Source organism: Garra rufa, chromosome 22 (genome assembly GCF_049309525.1).
Source record: "Garra rufa chromosome 22, GarRuf1.0, whole genome shotgun sequence".
Lineage (NCBI taxonomy): Eukaryota > Metazoa > Chordata > Actinopteri > Cypriniformes > Cyprinidae > Garra > Garra rufa.
The window spans coordinates 31,194,652-31,217,981 of NC_133382.1; the positions used below are offsets into that span (position 1 = coordinate 31,194,652).

Genomic DNA, 23,330 nt, shown 5'->3' on the forward strand with positions numbered 1-23,330 from the left:
TTTCTATCCGGTGACGTTAAGCAGGATCCCGTCATAGCCCGGACTCATATAGATGTAGCACCGGCTCTATGAGTTTGGCATCGCTGCATAGGTCCGAGCAGATCATATAAACAGCGATATCAAAATACGTCAAATTTCATTTCAGCGACACCAGGAGGGACGGTTCATCCCATCAACATGGCGGAAAACATAGTAAGTGTCAATCTGCGTGCGAATGTAGACAGTTTGAGTGAAGTCTGTCATCCAGTGATGAGGCAGCAGAATTGTTAGCATAATGCTAATGATCAGACTCAGCTAGAATCGTCCAGAAACGCATTTAATTCTAAAAACAACATTCATGCGTGTGTTTACAACCCATCTGACTCGATTTACAGCGGGGTTTTATTATTTCTGCTGTGGTTGACTTTATTTAGCTTGGCACAGGTTGATGCAGTGACACATCTTGTCTTCAAGTTAATGCCAACTACTATTAAAGTCTAGATGCTGAATTCCAAATTAATAAATAGTTGAGATGTGAAGATATTAAAATCTTTCAAACTGAACGTAATATGATTGTTTCGCTGTCGTGCTTCTAATAGTTTTTATCTGGGAAGTGAATTGACATTAAGTAACTTATAAAAGTGACTTGAATGGCACTCAGTGTTTGGCTTTTGTATTAAGAAAATGTGTTAATATTATATGTCATTCAGTGAGATGTTTCAACATGAATTCGTGTGGCATGTATACCCGATGTGGAAGTTTAATGAGTGTCAAATGTCAATGGTTTGTCCTCCAGCCACCTGTTTTCTCCTGTTCATAATGGCTTGTTTTGTGCTGCGTAGTAGTTGTGCTCTCATCTCGTTTTAACTTGTAACTTTTCTGTGTGAGAAACAAGGATATGATTGACCAAAAAACATACCTGTTGTAGTAACCAAAAACTTACTTTCCCTTTCCTTATGTTTATTCATTGACAGATCATCCGTGTCCAGTCTCCAGACGGAATGAAAAAAATCGCCTCAACAAAGCGCGAAACAGCCGCAGCTTTCCTCAAGAAGGTATAAGAAGTGTTCCTCACTCTGTGCTATTATTATTATTTTTTGTCAAATGTGATAGAAAGATAAAAGTTGTAAAATTATCTCTGTTATAACCTTTTCACAGTAGGGCTAGGCTGCAAAAAATAAAATAATGAAATAAATACATACACGCTCACCAATGCTTCAGAAGGAAACATGATGCATTAAAAGTTGGGGGTGAAAACTTTTTGAATTTGAAGATCAGGGTAAAGTTTACTTATTTAAGTGTCTTCTGTAGCTTCTGAAGGGCAGTACTAATTGAAAAAAAATCTGATATTTATTATTTAGGCAAACTAAGAAAAATGTACACATCTTCATTCTGTTCAGAAGTCTTTACCCCTGGCTCTTAATGCGTTTTGTTTCCTTCTGGAGCATCAGTTAGTGTTTGAACCTTTTGTAATAGTTGCATATGAGTCCCTCAGTTGTCCTCAGTGTGAAAAGATGGATCTCAAAATCATACAGTTATTGTTAGAAAGGTATTAAATATACAAAAATGCTGAAAAACCAAATAATCTGTGGGACCTAAAGGATTTTGCTGGACAACAGCAGGCTGTTTAACTGTTCAGGAATAACAAGGGGCTCATGAACAACTATCACTAAACAAAAAACAGCTGTGGATCATTCAGGTAACAACAGAGTATTAAGAATCAAGTGTACATAAACTTTTGAACAGGGTCATTTTTACAAATTCACTTTTATTTTCCTTTTGTGGGCTCTTTGTAAACATTTTATGTGAAACATCTTATTCAGGTCAGTGCTAAATAAAAAAATAACATGCATTTTATATGATCCCTCTTATTTTGGTAAAATAAATAACATTTTGCAGAATCTGCAAGGTGTGTGTAAACTTTTGACATCAACTGTATCTATTAAATATACTGTCAAATTTAATTTCTCACCCTTCACTTTAGTTATGACGGAGTAGGTGTTACTATTCACCCTAGATAGTATAAATTGTCATGCCTCTGCACTTCTGCAGCAGTTACAGTCATAGCCTGTCTGGGAAGAAGCTGAGAATAACACTTCAACAAAAGCAAAGCATCAGATCCTGTGAGTCATTAAAAATAGTGGCGACTTCTGCTGAGTGCTGAATGTTGACTTATTAATGAGACCGCTCTGATAAAGGAGACCTATGTGCATACGCTGCAGTCTCACAGATGTGGGCCGCAGTGACACACATTTCTGCTGTGGTGCAAAGCTTGGTGGGCGGTGTGTATGCAGCAGAGTCAGGAACGAATAAAGGCTTGGGGCCAGAATGCCATTGAAAGTGACCAAAGTGCCTTTATATATAATATTGTAGGGCCTTTGTGGTTTATTTTTATTTATAAATATTTTTTTGCTATCTAACATTTGGTATATTTCATAAAATTCTATTTCTAGATTTAACTAGTTGCTATTATGTTTAGTAGAAAAGTAGTAGGTAATCAATATTCAATTCTTTGACTAGTATCCCATTGAATAGGCTAAATGTTGGTTTAATAGAATTCAGAGGATTTTGGGTGTTGATAGTTGAATGTGCTGCAGGCTCTTTTGAGCCGGGTTTGTGTTTGCCTGATGTAGACACTGCAGGGTCCATTAAAGATTCATGTCTCTCAGCAGGAGGATGGAGAGTGAGCTGGCGATCAATTGAGACTGTCTCACCGTTTGATTTTGGATTTAAGGAAATTCATGCCTTTTTTTTAAAAGTCATTCGTGCTGACTACATTAACAGAGTGGTACATTACAGTTAAAAGTTAAATTTAGGACACAGTGTTCTGAGTGACCAGTAAAAGCTTTTGCTGATTGGATTAGTAAAGATATTGTTCTTCTGCTGGTTTTTCGGTTGCCTAATGGGCAGTCATTTGGACATGATGGATCATTTTGTTTTTGAGGCTGCACTGTTCTCTATTATCCTGTTACTAGAACCACCTGATAGTGGATTGTATCTAGTTTGGATTCAGATCAGCCCATCGAGCTGCAAATGAGATCACTTTGGACAAGTGTCCTACAAAATGAGTTAGGAGTGAGTGTAACAAGTGCTTTAGATGAAGAATTTTAGATTCTTGAATTGTTTTTAGTGGTATCACATCTTTGAAAGATGCTCAGGGTTTTGTTTGAGGTGCTTAATTGCAAGAATAGATTTGAGTATTCACATTGTTTTCCTCTGTACATTCCACTAGTTTTTGACTTCAGATTCAATATTAATTGTTTATTGGATTTTTCCATAATATGTCTAAATTAGTGCTGTCGAATAGATTAATCGTGAGTAATAGCATCCAAAATAAAAGTTTGTGTCTGTTTATGCGTCTTATTAATTGATTAATAGATTTTTCCATTATATTTGTCTAAATTAGTGCTGTCAAATAGATTAATCGTGAGTAATAAAAGTTTGTTTACATAATGAGTGTGTCTTATTAATGGACGAATAAATTTTTCCGTTATATATGTCTAAATTAGTGCTGTCAAATCGGATCAATTGCAACATACATGTATTTTAAAAATGTCTATATAAATATGTAAATATGAAAGAATATGAAATGTGTATATGTGACCCTGGACCACAAAACCAGTCTTAAGTCGCTGGGGTATATTTGTAGCAATAGCCAAAAATGCATAGTATGGGTCAAAATGACTGATTTTTCTTTTATGCCAAAAATCATTAGGAAATTAAGTAAAGATCATGTTCCATGAAGTTTTTTTGTGAAATTCCTACTATAAATGTATCAAAATGTAATTTTTGATTAGTAGTATGCATTGTTAAGAACTTAATTTGGAGAACTTTAAAGGTGATTTTCTCAGTATTTTGATTTTTTTGCACCCTCAGATTCTAGATTTTCAAATTGGCATATATCCTATCCTAACAAGCCATATATCAATAGAAAGCTTATTTCTTGAGCTTTCATATGATGTATACATCTCAGTTTTGTAAAATTTAACCTTATGACTGATTTTGTAGTCCAGGGTCACATATGTACATATAAATATACACATTCCACACACATTTGATGCAAACACTTTAGTTGAAAAGTGTGGTTGCAATTAAATATGATTAATCGATTTGACAGCAATGATTAGAATTTTTTTTTTTTTTTTTTTTGCATCATCTCAAATGATTTTTCCTCTTTCTCTCATGCACTCTACTCTCATATCTTCATTAGAGTTTATTGAATTTAAACACAGCTTTGGAGACTCACAGTCCTGCACTCATCACTCACCTGCACAATCTCTGAATAGTGAACAATAATGATTGCCATTAAGCATTTTAAATGTCTGTATTATTTATCAAATCCACAAATGGACAAAGAATGTCCATTTGCAACAGTAATGTAAGATTCATCATTTCCAGGAGGCAAAAAAAAGACTTGCCAGCTTTTTGTTTCTAACATTCTTTTCTACCTTCTTGCCAGGTTGCTAAAGAATTTGGCTTCAGTTCAAATGGTTTCTCTATCTACCTGAACCGGAACAAGACTGGAGAGATCCTGTCACAGAACAAGACCCTCAGCCTGCTGAAAATCAAGTAAGCATGCCTTTGTGAGAGATTGAGTTTACTCAGTTGTGTGCTTGTGTCTTGGCAAGAGCATTTTAACATGCGTAAACATGACTTGTTGTTTTTCTTTGTCTCTCAGGCATGGCGACATGCTGTATCTTTTCCCCTCTTCAGCTGGACCTTCCAGTGAGAACATGGACACAGCTCAGCCTCACACTTCTTCTTCCTTCCCTTCATCCTCTTCATCGTCATCTTCCTTATCCCGTTCACACTCTGGAGCACAGATCCAGGAGGATGAGATTGACCAGTATTTGTCCAAACAAGAGGGAAAGATCTACAGAAACAGAGACCCCCAGTTGTAAGTCTGCCTCACTTGTCTTGGAAACAGTTTATTTATAGCATATATTCCCAAAACCGTTGGATTTTTGAAGTTATTTTCATGCCATACTATATAGCTACTGCATCATGTAACCTACTGAATTATTTATTGCAGTATGAGAGCTACAGAGTACTCAAGACATATTTTTAGTTTTATATTTTAAAGGCTTTTTTGTGATTGTTTCGCAGGTGCCGGCATGGTCCCATGGGGAAATGTGTTCACTGCGTACCTTTAGAGGTAAGAACTTCTGATTCTCCCCTTGGAACGTAAGCATATTGATGGAAAGACAGGTTGAAAACATTTCTTTTTTAAAAATTTGTTTCCTCAACAACTATCATTTATATTTATACACCGTCTCTGAGAACTGAGATATGTGATGAATTAAAAAAAAAAAAAAAAACTAAACCCTGACCTGGAAGAGTCATGGAAAATAATTAAAATCCTAAAAGGTCATGGAAATTTGTTATTTGTATTTATTTCCTAAAAAATTACTTGGGAGTATAATTCCTGATTCACATTGGCGCAAATGTTCAAAGTTTCCATTTCATCTTTCGTTTTCTGTTTTAATAGCCTTTTGATGAAGACTATCTGAACCACCTCGACCCGCCGGTCAAGCACATGTCCTTCCACGCCTACATCCGGAAACTCACCGGCGGAGCAGACAAGTTAGTGCTTTTGAGAGATTTCTACTCTCCACTAAATAAGGTTGTGGGAATAAAGTGATTTAATGAAGTTTTCCTGTCTCAGGGGCAAGTTTGTGGCACTTGAGAATATCAGCTGTAAGATTAAATCTGGCTGTGAGGGGCATCCGCCCTGGCCCGAGGGTATCTGTACTAAATGCCAACCCAGCGCCATCACTCTCAACAGACAGGTACCAGCTCCTCTCAGTTTGTATTATAAACATCTTCACTTTCATCTAACTCTTACATTACATACAGAAAACTGTACACTAATCAATTTCTTGCTTTTAAAAATAAACCCGCTGCTTCTCTGTTTCCTGCTTGGGCAAGTAAATGAGCGCTCCCTGAGGGGCAGTGTCATATTTCTGTCTATGATTTGATCGTTTGAAATTCCAAAAAATCTTGTTGCAGAAATATCGACATGTAGACAACATCATGTTTGAGAATCACACCATTGCTGACCGATTCCTCGACTTCTGGAGGAAGACGGGTAACCAGAGGATGGGGTACTTGTATGGACGCTACACGGAGCACAAAGACATCCCTCTCGCCATTCGAGCAGAGGTTGCCGCCATTTATGAACCTCCTCAGGTGAGAGACTCAGGTCTGACACACAGTCAGTGGCCCATCCTTCGTCATTTTGAGTGACTCTGATTCTCTCAAAGGGATAATTCACCTAAAAATTAAAATTCTGTCATTACTTTCTCACCCTCATGTCATTCCAAACCTGTAAGACCTTAGCTCAAAGTTGTAATACAAATGAAGATATTTTTGGTTCATTCCAAGAGCTTTCTGATCCTCCATGGACAGCAAGGGAACTACCACTGTCAAGGCACAGCTCTCAGATCTTAATTTGTGTTACAAAGATGAACGAAGGGGTTATGGGTTTGGAACGACATGTGGGTGAGTAAATAATGACAGAATTTTAATTTTTGTGTCAACTATACCTTAAAGCACTGGTAGCAGATAAACACAAGAGGGCAATAAAAGACTTTAAGGCAGTGACCTTTTTTAATTTCCAAGGCCCCCTGTTGTCAGAAAATATATTTCTGTTGTTTCTACTAAAGTGTATTATATTAAAATAATTTAATGACAATGAATAATACAGTATAAGCAATTGAATACCATGCTTCCATACTTTTAATTCATATTAATAAATGTAATTAATTTTATTCAAACCAATAATAAAATTTGATCAGGAATAGAAGGTTAGAACTCACTGACCATGTCTGCCATTTAATCCAAATTGTCCTAAAAATAAATAATAATATTTTGTATAAAATGCATTGCTGTAGTTTCTTAATTATTCATGTATATAATTATTTTATTCAAAAAAGCCAAGTATTGTTTTTTTGTTGCTGATTTGTGTTCTCTTCTTTTCCACCTGTGTTTTTTGACTCAGATTGCAACCCAGAACAGCTTGGAATTGATTGAAGATCCCAAGGCAGAAGCAGTTGAGGAAATTGCTGCAAAACTAGGCCTACGGAAGGTAAGTCTTTTTCCATGACCTCTTAAAAATTGGGGGCTTCTCCAGGATTAGTAAACAGTAGTTTTTCAAAGAAACCTTTTGCCCAAGTTGTTACAAGTTTGCTTTGGGGGAGAAGCAGATTGCTTTAAAGAGGACATCGGATGCCCATTTTGAAATGTCTGCAACATACTTCGGTCAAAATTCCTCAATGGTCATTTAAAACAACACCATTTGACTTATTCTTAAACGCAACCCGATTTGGTGCATGGCTCTTTAAAAGATAATGAGCTGCTGCTCACTCCACCCCTTTTCCGTTTTTTTGCGTAATCTGTGGCGCACTACCATCAAAGACAAAACTAATTCAGTGCATCCTCAGTGACTCTGATGTCAGGAGAAAATGAAGACACTTATGTTCACTTTTACATCCAACTACAAAACACCTGCAAGTATGATGTCATACTTCTCAGATAATCAAAATGGCTTAAAAATTGAGATGATTGAGTTTTTTGGGGGGATTTAAAAAAAAAAGAGAATGTGTTTGTTTGTTTGTTTTTGTCATTGTAGGGTGGTTGTGTCCACACACTCAATGTTTGAACTTTTTTTCAATGGAAAGTAGCTAAACCCCACTTGAAAAGTCTCCAATAAAACACTTTTCATTGATATATTTCATAGATATATTGATATATTTTACTGTTTCTGTTGTCAGACAACGGGGTGAATATGAAATAGTGACTGAAATGCGGCCCATTAAGACTACATAACCAGCTCTCGAAGATATTAATCTACACTAAAATCCTGATTTATAATCGCGACGTTGTCTAATGAAATTAAATACATGAAAGATTAAGACAATGGCTGTGCTGTGATTTTTGGCTATACTTGCATTTAAAATAGAGTTAGAAGCAACAGAATATATTTTTTATTTGAAAGTGCTGCTGCTCACTGACGCAGAGAGAGAGACAGAGGCAGTACCGGTGAGTCTCAGAAACTAAATAAGGTTTGACCAAGAAGTCACTAGATTTGTCACTAAGCGCTTTTGGAAAAAGTCATCAAGGGAGTTTAAAAAGTCGCTTGGCAAGTTGGCAAGACTGCACACACTGCTAAGACACATTTATATGAGAATTTTGCATCCGATGTCCCCTTTAATGACACAAGCACAAACATTCACAGATTGCTCCCATAAATACCAATAACCTGGCTTACTCCAATCTGGTAGCAATCTGTAAACCAGATACAACACATAAAATCTTAATAAATATATAGTGTTTTTATATTTACCTGTTAAGTTGGGAGACTGAATAGTGTTGGTGTAGATCTGCTGTACATAGTCTAGTCATCCATTCTATGAGGCCCTCTGATGGGATTCTTAGAGTTCCTCTCTTTTCACACCTCTATGGCTTCCATATGATTCTTTCAAATTGCTCTCTGATGGATGATAGAAGTGGCCTGATCAGACTTGACCTCTGTTTCTGTCTGAGCATGTGGAACAGCTTCCAAATGTAGTTTTGTCCCACAGAAAATGTAAACCTGTTTTTGATTTGTATTATTGGCTATTTTTTTCAGGTGGGGTGGATTTTCACAGATCTTCTGTCAGAGGACACCAGGATAGGCACTGTCCGCTACACCAGAAACAAGGTCAGTTGGCCATGGCAAATGAAAAATTTCAAGCATTTGACTAACTACATGGCGTGTCCAGATATCTTTATTAACTATTTGGATTTGTGGATTATTAGGATTCATACTTTCTGAGTGCAGAGGAGTGCATCACAGCTGGACACTTCCAGAACCAAGAAGCCAACGCGTGCAGGCTTTCCCCGGATGGCCATTTTGGATCTAAGTTTGTCACAGTGGTGGCTACAGGTACACTGCATCCTCCTTTGCACATGACTTACAGCTGCTGTTCAGTTTTTGAGTGTGGTGATGAATCAAGGCATTTGGTTGTGTCAAAAGCCTGTGTGGTATTTCAAGGCCGATAAATCAGTCTCAGTCAATGACATTTTTTGCACTGAACATTTTATTGTTGCATGGGGAAACTTTTACAGGTTTAGTGTCTTGAAAAATAGACCATGGATATAGCTAATTTAGTATTTGTGTGTTTGTGTGTTGGAAGGTGGTCCCGATAACCAGGTACACTTTGAGGGGTATCAAGTGTCCAATCAGTGCATGGCTCTGGTGAGGGATGAATGTCTACTGCCCTGCAGAGATACTCCTGAACTGGGCTTTGCCAAAGAGTCCAGCACAGAGCAATATGTCCCTGATGTCTTCTATAAGGTACTGGATTAAAACACTCCTACTACAGATGATCAATCACACAGCACGTTACTAATGACAAATGCTAAATTCATAGGGCAAGAGCACATGCACTAACATTCAAATGTTGGGGTTGGTAAGAAGTATTTTATGCTCACTACATCTGCATTTATTTGATCTAAAAACAGTAATGTTGTTAAGTATTAATACAATAAAAAAAATCTATTAGTTTTTTCTTTGTAACAATGTAGAAGTCTTTACTGTCACTTGTGATCATTTTAATGCTAAATAAAACTATTCATTTCTTAAAATAAAATTTTACTTACTGACCCCAAACTTTTAAACAGAAGTGTACATTTTCTCATTTTTGTTCCAGCATGTAATTATAACCATGATCGTATAACTTGCAGGGTTTGACTGATGTTTCTGAAGAGCCTGAGCGTCTTTTTACTTGAGCGTGTCACATTTCTTAAAACAGAAGGAATGAAAGTTAATATTTCTGTTGCTTAAGGCATAAACAATCTTATCAGTGTCACTACTTCCAGAGGAATGCATGGGATTAGTTGTCAGCGAGCCATGAAAATGTTCATGTTTTCCAATCTTTTTCTTCACCTCCAGGACAAAGACAAATTTGGCAATGAAATCACACATTTAGCCCGACCACTGCCAGTGGAGTACTTGATCATTGACGTGAGTAGCTGTCATGTTGTTACAACCACATACTTTTACACTGATCAAATGTAGACCTTCAGCCCACACATCCAAGTCAAAAAGCCAATGGTGTACGGAAATCATTTTTATACTAATAGATCGTTTATACTATTAAATATGGATCTTGTCCTCTCAACTTTGATGCATAGACATAAGTGGATAGCTCGTCAATAGGGAGTCACATCTGGATTATTGTACATGGAATTAAACTGGCTGTAAAGAAATGGCCCATTCCTAATTGACCCATTGAACTTTTCTTTGGATAATGCTATTGGGTCATTCCGTGTCAAATCAACCAAATTTCAAAAACTTCCCTGGCTCAAATTTTTGATTTTACTAATATTTTTTCTGAGGAAATATAGACATGAATAGTGATGAAAGCCAAAATATTAAATGTCATGGATTAATATTTACTGTTAATACTTGAGTTATAGGCATGCAAACATTGGAAAAAGATTATTTATGGCACTTAAACTGGTATGTTCAAATTCAGTCATCTTGACAGAAAGAAATGAGATACATCTCCAGTTTTAACATTTGTTCTTCAGACATTCCTTTTAAAAAGAAAAGAAGTATCGTATTTTTTTTTTTAACTGACCCACATCTGTTTTTTAACCACTGCAAATTTGTACACTTTAACGATTTGCTCCCGGAGCCATATTGAAAATCCAGTATCTCTGAAATAGGGATGCTCATATTGACCGTTTAACCGTTAACCGACAGTAAGAATTTTAACCGATTATTACTATCAGTTAAACGGTTTAAAAGGGTTTTTTTCTATTCTTTTTTTTTTTTTTTTTTTACGTTTGCTGCATGGTGAAAGAAATAATGCTATTTGTAAGTTATCTGTTTACTCACGCGCGCATGTCGACACGTGCAGTGTGGCTGTACAGACATATTTCGCTTCACCTTTACTTGGTAAACAGATGTAGTATATGCAACTCAATGGCAAGTGGCGTTATCGGATTATCAGAGAGTTAATCCGTGAGTGAATGTATTCAAATTCTGAATGAATTATAGTCTAGAAAGTGCGCAATAGGCGCTCTCGTTACAATCACTGGAAAGCTATCACTCATCCTAGAGTAGTTCATCGCAATCTCATAAAGTTATTAAAAAGTAATAAAATAACCTTTACACTGCACAAATAATCTCTTATTTATATAATGCCAACACTTTCTTTGTTTTAATAAGAGAGTTCGCGAAAGTGTAGAAATCAGCAAAACTGAAACGGCACTTTGGTTGGTGAGTGGATTGAAACATAGCCTCCTCTGATTGGCACAGTGATAATCAAATCAACATACATGTCTGTGATTGGCTATTGCTGAACGCTGTAAAACACGCGCTTCTCCACACGCATATGACAGTGGATGGAAGTCCCGAACCGCAAATTGAAAGGGTTTTTGTGATGGTGTTTTGTTCGCGGATCTAAGAGTTAACAGGCAGCGGTCCTGCCTATCCATACAGCATGTCCACATGTTAAAAACTAGGCACACTGAGGTATTGGCTGGCCTGCTATATATTTTTATGTCTGACGAGAAGAATAAGACCGGTACAGTTCTTAAAGCGCATAAAAGGATTCAGTGTGTTTTAGTTTTGTCATCTTAATTAGCTAGTTATTTAATTTATACATATTTAGTGTAGACCTATTTATATTCTTCTTTTTTTTTTCATTCAGAACCGCTGCTGATGCGTGATAATTTAAAGTGCCCCTATTATGCCTTTTCAAATATGATATTTCATGTAGTGTGTCATGTAGCTGTATGTGAACATAAACTATCTGCAAAGTTGTGACGCCGACAGTGCACTATAAATTAAGTTTTTGTCTAACAAAAAAAAGAGTCGGCTCACATTCGCCTAAACGAGTCGTCAGCAATTCGAATCTTTTTTCTGTAACGGCCACACGTCACGAGCTACACATTTGCGTAATGTCCGCCCACGTTCAATTTCGCGAACAACTTGCCCGCCCACAAACAGTAGGCCTACCATTTTCACGTGGATTACATCATGTCAAGAAGACGCCCTGTGCTGTGACAGCCTGTGAGAGTGAATTTGTTTTACATGCCCTTCCGAAAGATGGAACTATCAAGAATGAGTGGTTAACATTAATTTTTTCAACACCTCAGCAGTCCAATGCCAATCTTGTGTTCGCGTCATTTTACTGATGACTGCTTTTCCAATCTTGGGGAGTAACGTTACAACGCGAGATTCACCAAACGCTTGGTTTTAAAAAATGGATCAGTGCCCAGTTTATTTGGACCGGCTTGCTCCTCTGAACTTCTACCTGTAAGTATGATTAAAAATTGTATTTTCTAGCGATCGTTCAAAATACGTCTTTGTGTACGTTATGGTGTGTAACAACCCCGCACATGTCTTGGTAACCGGCTAACTTGCGTTTCTGTAGTTCTGTTGTTCAGCTGTGAGTGCAATGTAGTCTAAAAAGTCTTGTGATTGATGCAGCTTGACTGTCTGTCTGCCTTATTAGTTTAAGTAATGATAATGATAAACGGTGGCTTAACGCAGTGTTATGGATTGTACAGTGTTGAAGTTCACAACGTAGAGGTGTGTCCGGTTCGCTTACAAAAGCAAATTGCAAGCACTTTCCACAGTTAACATATTACACCCACTGAGAAACGTCCTGCTCCAGTCGTGCTTGCAATACAGTTTCTTGTCGATGTGCCACTTCAACCGTTTCATCGTCAGACTCCGGCTCGAATTGATAGGGTAAAATCGAGGCTATCTTTTCTATGCATTAACAGGTCTCCGCAGCTGTCATTCAGTTATGCCAATGGGCGTTTCGTTTTGCGCTGTAGCGGTAGACCAATCCAAAAGGACTGCACCATCTGACCAATCACAGCAGTGAGGGCTCACTGAAAGGAGGGGTTTAGAGAGACTGATTCTTCGAACTGCTTCAAACGAGTCGTTTACGAATCATTTAGAAACGTGGTAAAAATAATTCTAATTTTGGAGAAAACTAAAGTGTTTTTTGAACTTGCATACATGTAAACCTGTTTTAAGAGACTATTACAACAATATTAACTACCTTTAAAATGGCATAATAGGGGCACTTTAAGTATATGTCAATACAGTTTTTGTTGTTGCTCTGTATGCTGCTGTTTGCACGTTAAAATAAAACATTTACTTGTATTTTTAATGTTTCATCACAGATACTCGTGCATTGTATTTTTATTTTAAACTAATTTATTATTCTAATTTTATCAGTTAACGGTTAATGTTCGGATAACGAGCAGCGGTTGTCGGTCAGGAAAATTAACCGAAATGAGCATCCCTACTCTGAAACCGAATCAAATAGGGCATTGAAAATAAAGATGCCAAAAGGAAGGTTTGTTAAGACCCAACGTCTAAAAGGGCATTAAAATATCTTTAATACTTCTTGAGTTACAGAGATGTAAACTTTGGAGAAAAACTTAAAGTGCTGTTTCTCCATTTTTGAATGGTCACCATCGGCACATAATGCAACAAATTGCTAAAGTCAACAGATTTTACTAGTACAACTACCAATCGCTGTGCAAAAATAAAATACTCTGAAAATGACTCTGAATCTAAGGTGATAATTGCCATTTTGTCCTCCCTCTACAAAATAGTGAATTATCATAATTGTCTTTCTTCAAAAAAAAATATTAGCAAAATAAAAAATTTGAGCCGGGGACCTCTGGTTGAGTTGGCATGGAATGACCCTATTATAAATAAGTTACATGGATACTACTCGCCCTCAGGTCATTCTAAACCTGCAAGACCTTTGTTCATCTTCGGAACACAAGTTAAGATATTTACATAAACTTCACACGTTCAAGGACCAGAAATTTAGATTTAATTAGAAATATCTTAATTTTTGTTCCGAAGATGAACTAAGCTTTACGGGATTGGAATGACATGAGGGTGAGTAATTAATGAGTAATTAATGAGTAATTAATGAGTAATTAATGAGTAATTAATGAGTAATTAATGAGTAATTAATGAGTAATTAATGAGTAAACTAACCTTTTAATGGTCTTTGTCTTTTGTTTATTATTGCTATTTAACCCTCTTTTTTTTCAGATCACCACCACTTTCCCAAAAGACCCTGTGTTCACGTTCACCTCTACTCTTCGCTTCCCCATCGAAAACAGAGAAGCTCTGGGAGAGACTCAGGTAAATATTTAGGGTTGGAAGTCTTTTCAGTCTGGGATAAATTTAGATCTGTATCATTTTTGGCGTCATCTCACAGCTTTTCTTGGTGAAGAGGAGCATAAAACTTGCTGTAATTCATAATTTATTTTGGCCAAATGTACAATCTTAGGTATACATTTCTTGTGAAATATTGACTTAAAAAATTGTGTTTATGTGTGTGTGCAGGACTTCCACAGTTTAGCGACATATCTTTCCCAGTGTTCTTCCTCCACTGCCTTTCTGGACATAGTCTCAGACTTCCATCTTCTTCTCTTTCTTGTCACCAATGATGTCATGCCCTTACAGGTGAGTTTTTCATTGTATTTATCCATATACTCACACATGATATTTACCGTATAATTAGGGTAAATATCACCAAGGTGTGAGGACCCTTTTGGAATTTCTTCTTCTTCTTCGCCAAAATCAATTGCATTTTGAGGGCCTAAACATGCTTAAACTCATAAACTTTGCACATGTACCAGAAGTGGCTAAAATGTACTTCTGATACGGGTTTCAGAAGTGGGTGTGGCAAAATGGATCGATAGCACCATTTTGTAAAATTTCAACGACTTGTCATTTGAGCTACGTTTCACATACATGTACGAAAGTCAGTACACACATTTAACACACCAATACCTTCAAAAAAGTATTTCAGTGCAAAGTCCGAAACCCAACAGGAAGTTTATTTTTAATTTTCTTAGCAAGTTTTGTGCCGTTTTTACCATTTTTAGGCGTTGTATTTAACCAAACTCCTCCTAGAGATTTAAACAAATCAACACCAAATTTGGTCAGTCTGATCTATAGCCCTTTGCAACATTTAATTGGGAAGATCCTGAGTTTTTGTTGAAGGGCATGTCTGTGGCAGCCTGACAAACTTTGTTTCGCCATGAAACAGGAAGTTGTTATAATTCTGGCATACAATGTCTGATCTGCCCCAAACTTCACATGTTTGATAAGAGTGCTGTCCTAAATGCATGCCCATATTCAGTTATATTCATAGTGCCACCTGCTGTCACTACTCCTGGAGATTTAATGACATCAAAATTATATTTGGTCAGTCTACTCTAAAGGCCTTTGCAATTTTAAATTTAGAAGATCTTGAGTTTTCGTTGAAGAGCGTGTCCGTGGCGGCCTGACAAAATTTAGTGTTTCACCATATAAAAGGAAGTTGTTGTAACTCAGCCATACAATGTCCGATCTGCCCCAAACTTCACACGTTTCATAAGAGTCCTGGCCTGAACACATGGCCATGCCCATATTCAGTTATAGTCATAGTGCCACCTGCTGGCACTACTCCTAATGATTTAATGACATCAGAATTATATTTGGTCAGTGTACTTTAAAGGCCTTTTCAATGTTAAATTGAGAAGATCTTGAGTTTTCGTTAATGGGCGTGTCCGTGGCGGCCTGACAAAGTTCAGTGTTTCGCCATGTAAAAGGAAGTTGTTGTAACTCAGCCATACAATGTCCGATCTGCCCCAAACTTCACACATTTTATAAGAGTCCAGGCTTGAACACATCTAAAGGCCAAAATGCAATTATAATCATGGCACCACCTGTTGGCAACAGGATATGTCATGTTTTACTCTCAGACAAACTCAGACATACCATGTTCAATCTGCACCAAACTTCACATGTTTGATAAGTCCTGCTTTGAAGATATCTACATGCCAATATCCAGTTATAGTCATAGCGCCACCAGCTGGCAGCACAAAGATTAGCACATATAAATGACTTTGACATATTCCTCCTATATTTACCATTTTAAATGCATATTGCTCACCGTTCACTGTTGTCCTAAAGCTACCTGGTGGCAGTGAGTGTGGGTGCCAGAGCCCTTTCAATGCTGCTTGCAACTTTGTTTTTTCATTTGCTTTGTTATGGTTTTTCAGGTTTTTCCTTGGCTTTTATCCAGTGTTTTTTAAAGAACTAATTCTCCCAAAAATGAAATTTGTGTTGTTAATTACATCATGTTACAAACCTGTAAGACCTTTGTTCTTCTTGAGAACACAAATGAAGATATTTTTGATCAAATCTGAGAGCTTTCTGACTCTGCGTAGACAGCAATGCAACTACCACTTTCAAGGCCCAGAAAATTAGTAAGGACATTGTTAAAATAGTGGTTCAACAGTGTTTCAACCATGATTTTTATGAAGTTACAAGAATACTTTTTTCAACAATTTCTTCTTTTCTGTGTCAGTCTCCGCCACACGTTTAGGAGAGTAACACGTGTAGGTACTGGCATTCTGGCATAGAACCCAGATGCGCTGCACCTTGTTTACTTTTACCCCCTTTTTTTTTTTTTTTGTAGATTCATAAAATTACGGTTGAATCACTCACGTGACATGGACTATTTTAAGATGTCCTGACTGCTTACTATCTTTCTGGGTCTTTAATGTGGTAGTTGCGTTGCTGTCTATGCAGGGTCAGAAAACTCTCAGATTTAATATAAAATATTTAAATTTGTGTTCCAAAGATGAACAAAGGTCTTACGGGTTTGGAATGACATGAGGGTGAGTAATTAATGACAGAATTTTTATTTTTGGGGGAACTAACCCTTTCGGTGTGAACGTCATCTTAGGGTGCTTTCACACCTGGCACTTTGTTTCGGAACCTGGCGCGTTTCCCCCCTTAGCTCGGTTCGTTTGGGCATATGTGAACACGGCAATTGCGCTCGGATCTGTGCCAAAACAATCGGTCAGAGATCACCTGAACGAGGTGGTCTCAGCTTGATTGAAAATGAACTCTGGAGCTGTTCAGTTGTAGTGAGAAAGCAATCCAATCCAACGGACCAACGAACCAGGCTATATTACAATGTATAATGGATAATTACATTTCCTGGAAAAGCAGTACCTTTGTTGTTTAGCTAATACCTCTTAAAATGAACCTGTGAATGTCTGTATTCAAAATCAAAGCGCGTCTTTTCATTTTATATACCGTCTTATTGCTCTCTTTGTAGTAGGTGCATTTTAAAAATGTTTTCCCTACGGATCATGGACTCCTGCTCAAAATTATAAATTAATATAACGACAGCTACAAAAAAATGCAACTATAAACCCGCTAAGCTGTTGTTGTTCCATCTTGACGGATGACAGCTGAGCGGAATACCGGAAAATAACCCGTGGAACTTTGACCAATGAGAGAACGGTTTACTCGCGCGTGACTTGTAGTAACAGATTTGGTCTGTTTAGAAACTTTGCCTTGTAAAAGCGAACCGCACCAAGAATTAAATGCAACATTGTAATAATTTTAATCCCTGTTTCGAAACAGAGAAATCGATCTACAGGTGTGAAAGCACCCTTATAGTTCTATTACATCATTATCATCATCTAAGAGTTTGTACATATTTTGCTTGACAACTTTATCTCCTTCTCTCTGGTGCCTTCAGGACAGCATTGGACTTCTGCTGGATGCAGTGAAGACACGCAACGAGGAATTGGCTCAGACCTGGAAGAAATCTGAGCAGTGGGCCACAATCGAGCAGCTCTGCAGTAAGTAGTCCTGAACAGTGCTATTTTTTTCTTATGTAATGTTAGTGTTTCAATTGATATTGTTGAATGGGTTTGTTTTATGTTTTAAGTTTGTTTATTTCCAGTTAGTAATTTTAGCATTTCAACTTTTTTCAGTATTTTTAATAGGTTTTCCAACTAGAAGATCATTTTTGTTTTGTTTATACCAGGCACAGTTGGAGGGCAGTCGTCAGGATCTCTGGATTACGCCATGGGCGGCCCAACTGTCCCCCAGTCCTCTTCAGCTGTGTGGTCCTGCCTCCACTGCACCTTCATGAACCAACCTGGCACCGAGCACTGCGAAATGTGCAGTTTGCCCCGCAGCTAAAACCCCACGAATTCAGGCTGCACCGTACATCCCACCGGGAACAGCAGTGAGAGTGGGCGTGCTTCCCTGTATTCCTGCCGTTTTAGTATGCCTAATCTTTAACTCATCCCCTCCCTCACTGACTGTGTCGCATCTAAACGCCGATGCCAGCCGCGTGCCCGAATATGCGCCCAATCCAACGCTGTGAGCTGCATCACTTTGATGATGATGATTGATGGCCGAAGATGATGGGTTGTACCCATGTAGCACTCTCTGTGTGAGCCCAGTGCATTCTGGGACTTTTATTTAGACAAAGCACTTGGACGAAGCTCCTTCCACTTCCTCATCTCCTGTCGTGGTCCAAACTAACCTTTCAGCACTATTGGTGAAACATCTGATATTAAACATCTTTCCCCAAATCTCACTGAGGATGTTGTGCAAATGATTAACAGAGAAGGAATGATACTGTTATTTAATTTCAAAAGTTTTATATGTTAAGGGGAAATTACTTTTTCAAGCCCGTTTTGAAGTAAAAATGCTGCTGGAGGAGCTTTGTGGTTCGCAGCACTGATCTTTTTACATCATCGTGGTTTCTTAGGTCGTAGTTTAAAACACTTTCTTCACCAAACGCGCATGCTTGCTTTATTTTCTGCCATTCATTTTTTTTAACACTTGGTTTTGATGGAGTTTATTGAGCGTCAGTTCTGAATGCTTAATTAGATTGAAGTCGAATGGTTGGTTTGGCTGCAAATCCCGAAAGTGCTTCCTTTTCCTCAAGGAGAAGAAGGCTTAAGAAGCTATGCTTTGAATGTGGATTGGTTTACATTTGCTTTGCAAAAACTGTAGCCACTCAACTGGTGCTGGTACCCTTTTCTGCACCATTTCACTGTCATCGCCCTTTCATTACCAATTTCCCCTTCCATCCCCCTGGCACTTGTCCAGATTTCAATTGTGGAGATTTTTTTCCACCGTTCAGCCCTTGAGGAGCCTGTATCATTGCACCTTCAAAGGGTTCTGTCAGGGCCGTCTTTGAACACGCTCTCTCACCTGTCAGCTCCACATCTGGTGGAGATCAAGAGAGACTGATTGATTGATAGAGGAGAACAGAGCTACAAATATAAAAGCAAAAGTCTAAACTAATTCCACTTGATTGACACTTTGAACTATTTTAAACCAGCCTTATAGATCTTCTACACTGGTCTGTGTAGTTAAGATAGATTTTACTGGCTGGACACAGGGTTATATTGTCTTCTCACAGCCTTTTTCATTTGGCCACGACTTGATGTTTTAGTAACTAGCCCAAAGACATCTCAAATATGCATTCAGGAGAATTTCAGCCCTCTGAAATGATCTAGATGTTTACATTTCTGTTGTTTTGTAGTTTCCTCAAACTCACCCATAATTTCCGACAGTCTATTGGATCACTTAAATGGCTACACACTGATCACTTTTCGTTAAATCAGATTTTTGCTTTAAGAGTTCTGAGGTTTGAGGTGCAGATAGATGTGCTTAGGCCCCATTGTCACAAAACACAGGTGCCCTGAGTTGTATGCTTTCAATTGGTTTTGGGGTTTTAAATACAGAAACAATAGTTGAACAATAAACGGATTCCTTTGGATACTGTGGTGTCTCTTTTATTCACTAATTTTGTGTTCGTAAATATCTAATGTAGAAGTTTAGCATTCAACAGCAACTTTTTCATTACAAAAGCTTGCTGTTTTTCTCCTAATGATTCATTTTTATGGTACGATAGACCAGATGGGGTCCTGTGCTGCTTGATGTATTGCTTTAGATATACTTCAAGAGCTCTGCATAGATCAGCATATGGACTTATTCAAGGTATGTTACACAAACCAGTTACTAGTTAGCATAAATATGATTACACCCTGAAGGATGAAGATTTTACATAGTTTTTTTGTTTTGTTTGTATGATTCTTAAAACTAAAGGTTGAAGATGTTTCACCTCCAGCCAATCAGAAGGACCTCATATGTGTGGCAGATGAGTCACTGGAATGCTGAAGTGGAGTGAACTTGACATCAAACATCTTACCTGAAGCTCTCAGAAGTTAAATCTGTAAGCTCAGACACATCTGGATTCTGTCTAGTCCTCTTAACACTTTATCTCTCCTTACACTTAACTCCAGAAGTGGTGACCAGTTATATGGGACAGTTGTAGATCCATAGAGATCCTACTGCTACTTTTATTTAGTTTTTACCTTTTAAGTCTGTTTCTGGAAAAAATGATTGGCATGTTGTTGTCGCTTTCAGTATGGTTTTAGCTGAGGTGGACATGTGTGAACACATCCATATTAGAGAAAATAGGTAGGTAGGTTTAGTTTTGCAATTAAATATTATTACTTTTACAAATATTATTTTCTCTCTCAGTTTCCTGATATATTTGCAATAACCCTGCTTAGCTTGCTTGAGATTTGCCTACTTGTATGAGTATCTAATTAAATTGTTGGTCAGGTATATTAAATATACATGAGGGGAAGAAAAACCCAGAAGGTTCCTTGATTTATAAAAGCTATTTTTCTTCTAAGAGAAAGTGTGACAAGGTGGGTTAAATATTGAAATATAACTCCACTTTCAGACTCAACCCTAACCACTGGGCGGGATTAGGTTGAAATGATGATATAAAAGCCAGAAGGACACATACTGTTCATATTTAATAATATCTGAATGCATGTATTTTTCATCATTATTATAATTCCATTGGATTTTAAGACATATAATCAGACCGACCTCAGGTAAGCACATCTTTATAGTCATAAAATATTGATCTCCCCAATTTTTTTTTATTTTGTGTTGTCAAGTAAGTGTCTGATTTTCATTTCATTTAAGATCTTGTTTGTATTTGTTTGTGAAAAGGGATGAATTGTCTACTGCCGTTACTTTTTGTGCTCTCACTGGGAGCTGCTCAGAAAACCGCAAGACAGACTGTTGAGTGGGATTACAAAACTGAAGGTGAAATACTGCACTTTACAGAATCTGCAAAATGTTAAGTATTTTACCCAAATTAGAGGGATCATACAAAATACATGTTATGTTTTATTTAGTACCTGAAGAAGATATTTGAAATACAAGATGTTTACATGTAGTCCACAAGATAAAATAAAAATGACCCCATTCAAAAGTTTACATACACATGATTCCTAATAGTGTGATGCTACCTGAATGATCCACAGCTGTTTTTTTTTTTTTTTTTTTTTTTTTTATAGTGATAGTTGTTTATGAGTCCCTTGTTTGTCCTGAACAGTTAAACTGTCTGGTGTTCTTCAGAAAAATCCTGCAGGTCCCACAAATTCTGTTTTTTTTGTTTGTTTTTTTTTTCCTCAGCTTTTTTGTGTATTTGAACCCTTTCCAACAATGTCTATGATTTTGAGATCCATCTTTTCACACTGAGGACAACTGAGGGACTCATGCAGCTATTTCAGAAGGTTCAACCACTCACTCATACTTAAGAAGGACACCCTTTTTAAATTTGAAGATCAGGGTAAGTTGTATTTTGGGGAATGGGTAAGTTGTCTTTTGGGGAACATGCAAGTATCTTCTGTAGCTTCTGAAAAGAAGTACTTAAAAAAAAAAGGATATTTAGGCAAAATTGGAAAAATGTACACATTAATTTGGTTCAAAAGTATACACCCCTGGCTCTTAATGCATCATTTTTCCTTTGGAGCATCAGAGAGTATTTGAACCTTCTGTAATAGTTGCATATGAGTCCCTCAGTTGTCCTCAGTGTGAAAATATGGATCTCAAAATCATACATTGTTGGAAAGGCTTTAAATACACAAAAATGCTGAAAAACCACAGAATTTGTGGGCCCTGAAGGATTTTTTTTTTTTTTGAAAAACAATGGACAGTTTAACTGTTTAAGACAAACAAGGGACTAATGAAGAACTATCACTAAATATATATGTGACCCTGGACCACAAAACCAGTCTTAAGTCGCTGGGGTATATTTGTAGCAATAGCCAAAAATACATTGTATGGGTCAAAATGATTGATTTTTCTTTTATGTCAAAAATCATTAGGAAATTAAGTAAAGATCATGTTACATTAAGATTTTTTTTGTAAAATTCCTACTGTAAACCTATCAAAATGTAATTTTTGATTAGTAATATGCATTGTTAAGAACTTAATTTGGACAACTTTAAAAGTGATTTTCTCAGTATTTTGATTTTTTTGCACCCTTAGATTCCGGATTTTCAAATAGTTGTATCTCGGCCAAATATTGTCCTATCCTAATAAACTATACATCAATAGAAAGCTTATGTATTGCGCTTTCATATGATGTATATATCTCAGTTTTGTCAAATTTAACCTTATGACTGGTTTTGTGGTCCAGGGTCACATATATATAATAATAATGAAATATAATAACAAACACATCTTTTTTGTTTTGATTTTTGTTTGTGTGTTAGCTGAGAAAGTGAACTTGAGAGGCTGTGCCAATCTCACTTTAGTCTTGGATAACTGGAAATATGCCATCATGACCCAAGTCAAAGACCTCCTTCTGAATGATCACAACACCGTACTACCAGACTATGGAAGGTATGGTTAATAAAATAAATAAAATTAATATATTCATGTGCTTGCCCCATCTCATTTGGTCTTTTTATAGGATTCAGCCATTATCTGAAGCTCTAAATGACTTGTACAAGGAATTTAATTCCTTGAAAGAGAGATTAGCAGAGCTGACCACAAAGTTTGAGGGAATAGAGTTGTTTGTGGATGAAGCCCGAACCGGCAGGAGTCACTCACCTCCTCGTGCAGAGCGCCCACCTCATGAGGGAGAGGGAAACCCACCTGAGCCTGGAACAAGACAGGGGCGCAGGAACAGGGTGGTGGTGCGAAGGGTTAAGAAACCTGATAATTCACAAGTTTAGAACTGGTTCAGGTATCTTCCACATGCATAAAACAAGATTTGTTGTACAAAAAAAAAGTTTTTATGTTTATCTTTATGTCTTATAAAAAGTGTAAGCTTTTTAAAGCATTTAGCCATAAAATATGATTATACAGTGGGTATCACTTGATGCTTTTTTTCTTTTCTTTTTTTATTCAATGTAATTGGCAATGGCAGCTTCTTGTATCATCTCGTCAAAACCATTTGTTGTATTATTTTCTGTATGTTCTGTTCTGTGTTCATTTTTCCATGTTTTCAAGTTGTAAATACATTTTTCACCATTGTTAAATTAGTATATTCTTACAGTAGTCGGTGGTGTTTTAGAAAAGAATGTAAAACGTGTATGTTTCTTTATAAACGTTGTTTGCTTCATAAAAGATTCCTCACAGTTTTTATGCTATGGTAATGAACTGGCTAATGAATATTAATTTAGTA

At 37.1% G+C, this 23,330-nt stretch overlaps 1 protein-coding gene across 1 annotated transcript; it reads left to right on the forward strand.

Annotated features, from left to right (window-relative positions):
- The first annotated feature begins 53 nt into the window (after positions 1–53).
- nploc4 (NPL4 homolog, ubiquitin recognition factor) lies at positions 54–19,607 on the forward strand. The gene is made up of 17 exons (XM_073827806.1): positions 54–192; positions 954–1,034; positions 4,439–4,548; positions 4,658–4,876; positions 5,086–5,134; positions 5,468–5,562; positions 5,645–5,768; positions 5,989–6,168; positions 6,980–7,066; positions 8,609–8,680; positions 8,779–8,905; positions 9,156–9,316; positions 9,914–9,985; positions 14,063–14,155; positions 14,360–14,479; positions 17,562–17,664; positions 17,853–19,607. Exons 1-17 carry the CDS (start codon positions 178–180, stop codon positions 18,008–18,010), a joined length of 1,866 nt encoding a protein of 621 aa, XP_073683907.1. The 5' UTR covers positions 54–177; the 3' UTR covers positions 18,011–19,607.
- Positions 19,608–23,330: the final 3,723 nt, after the last annotated feature.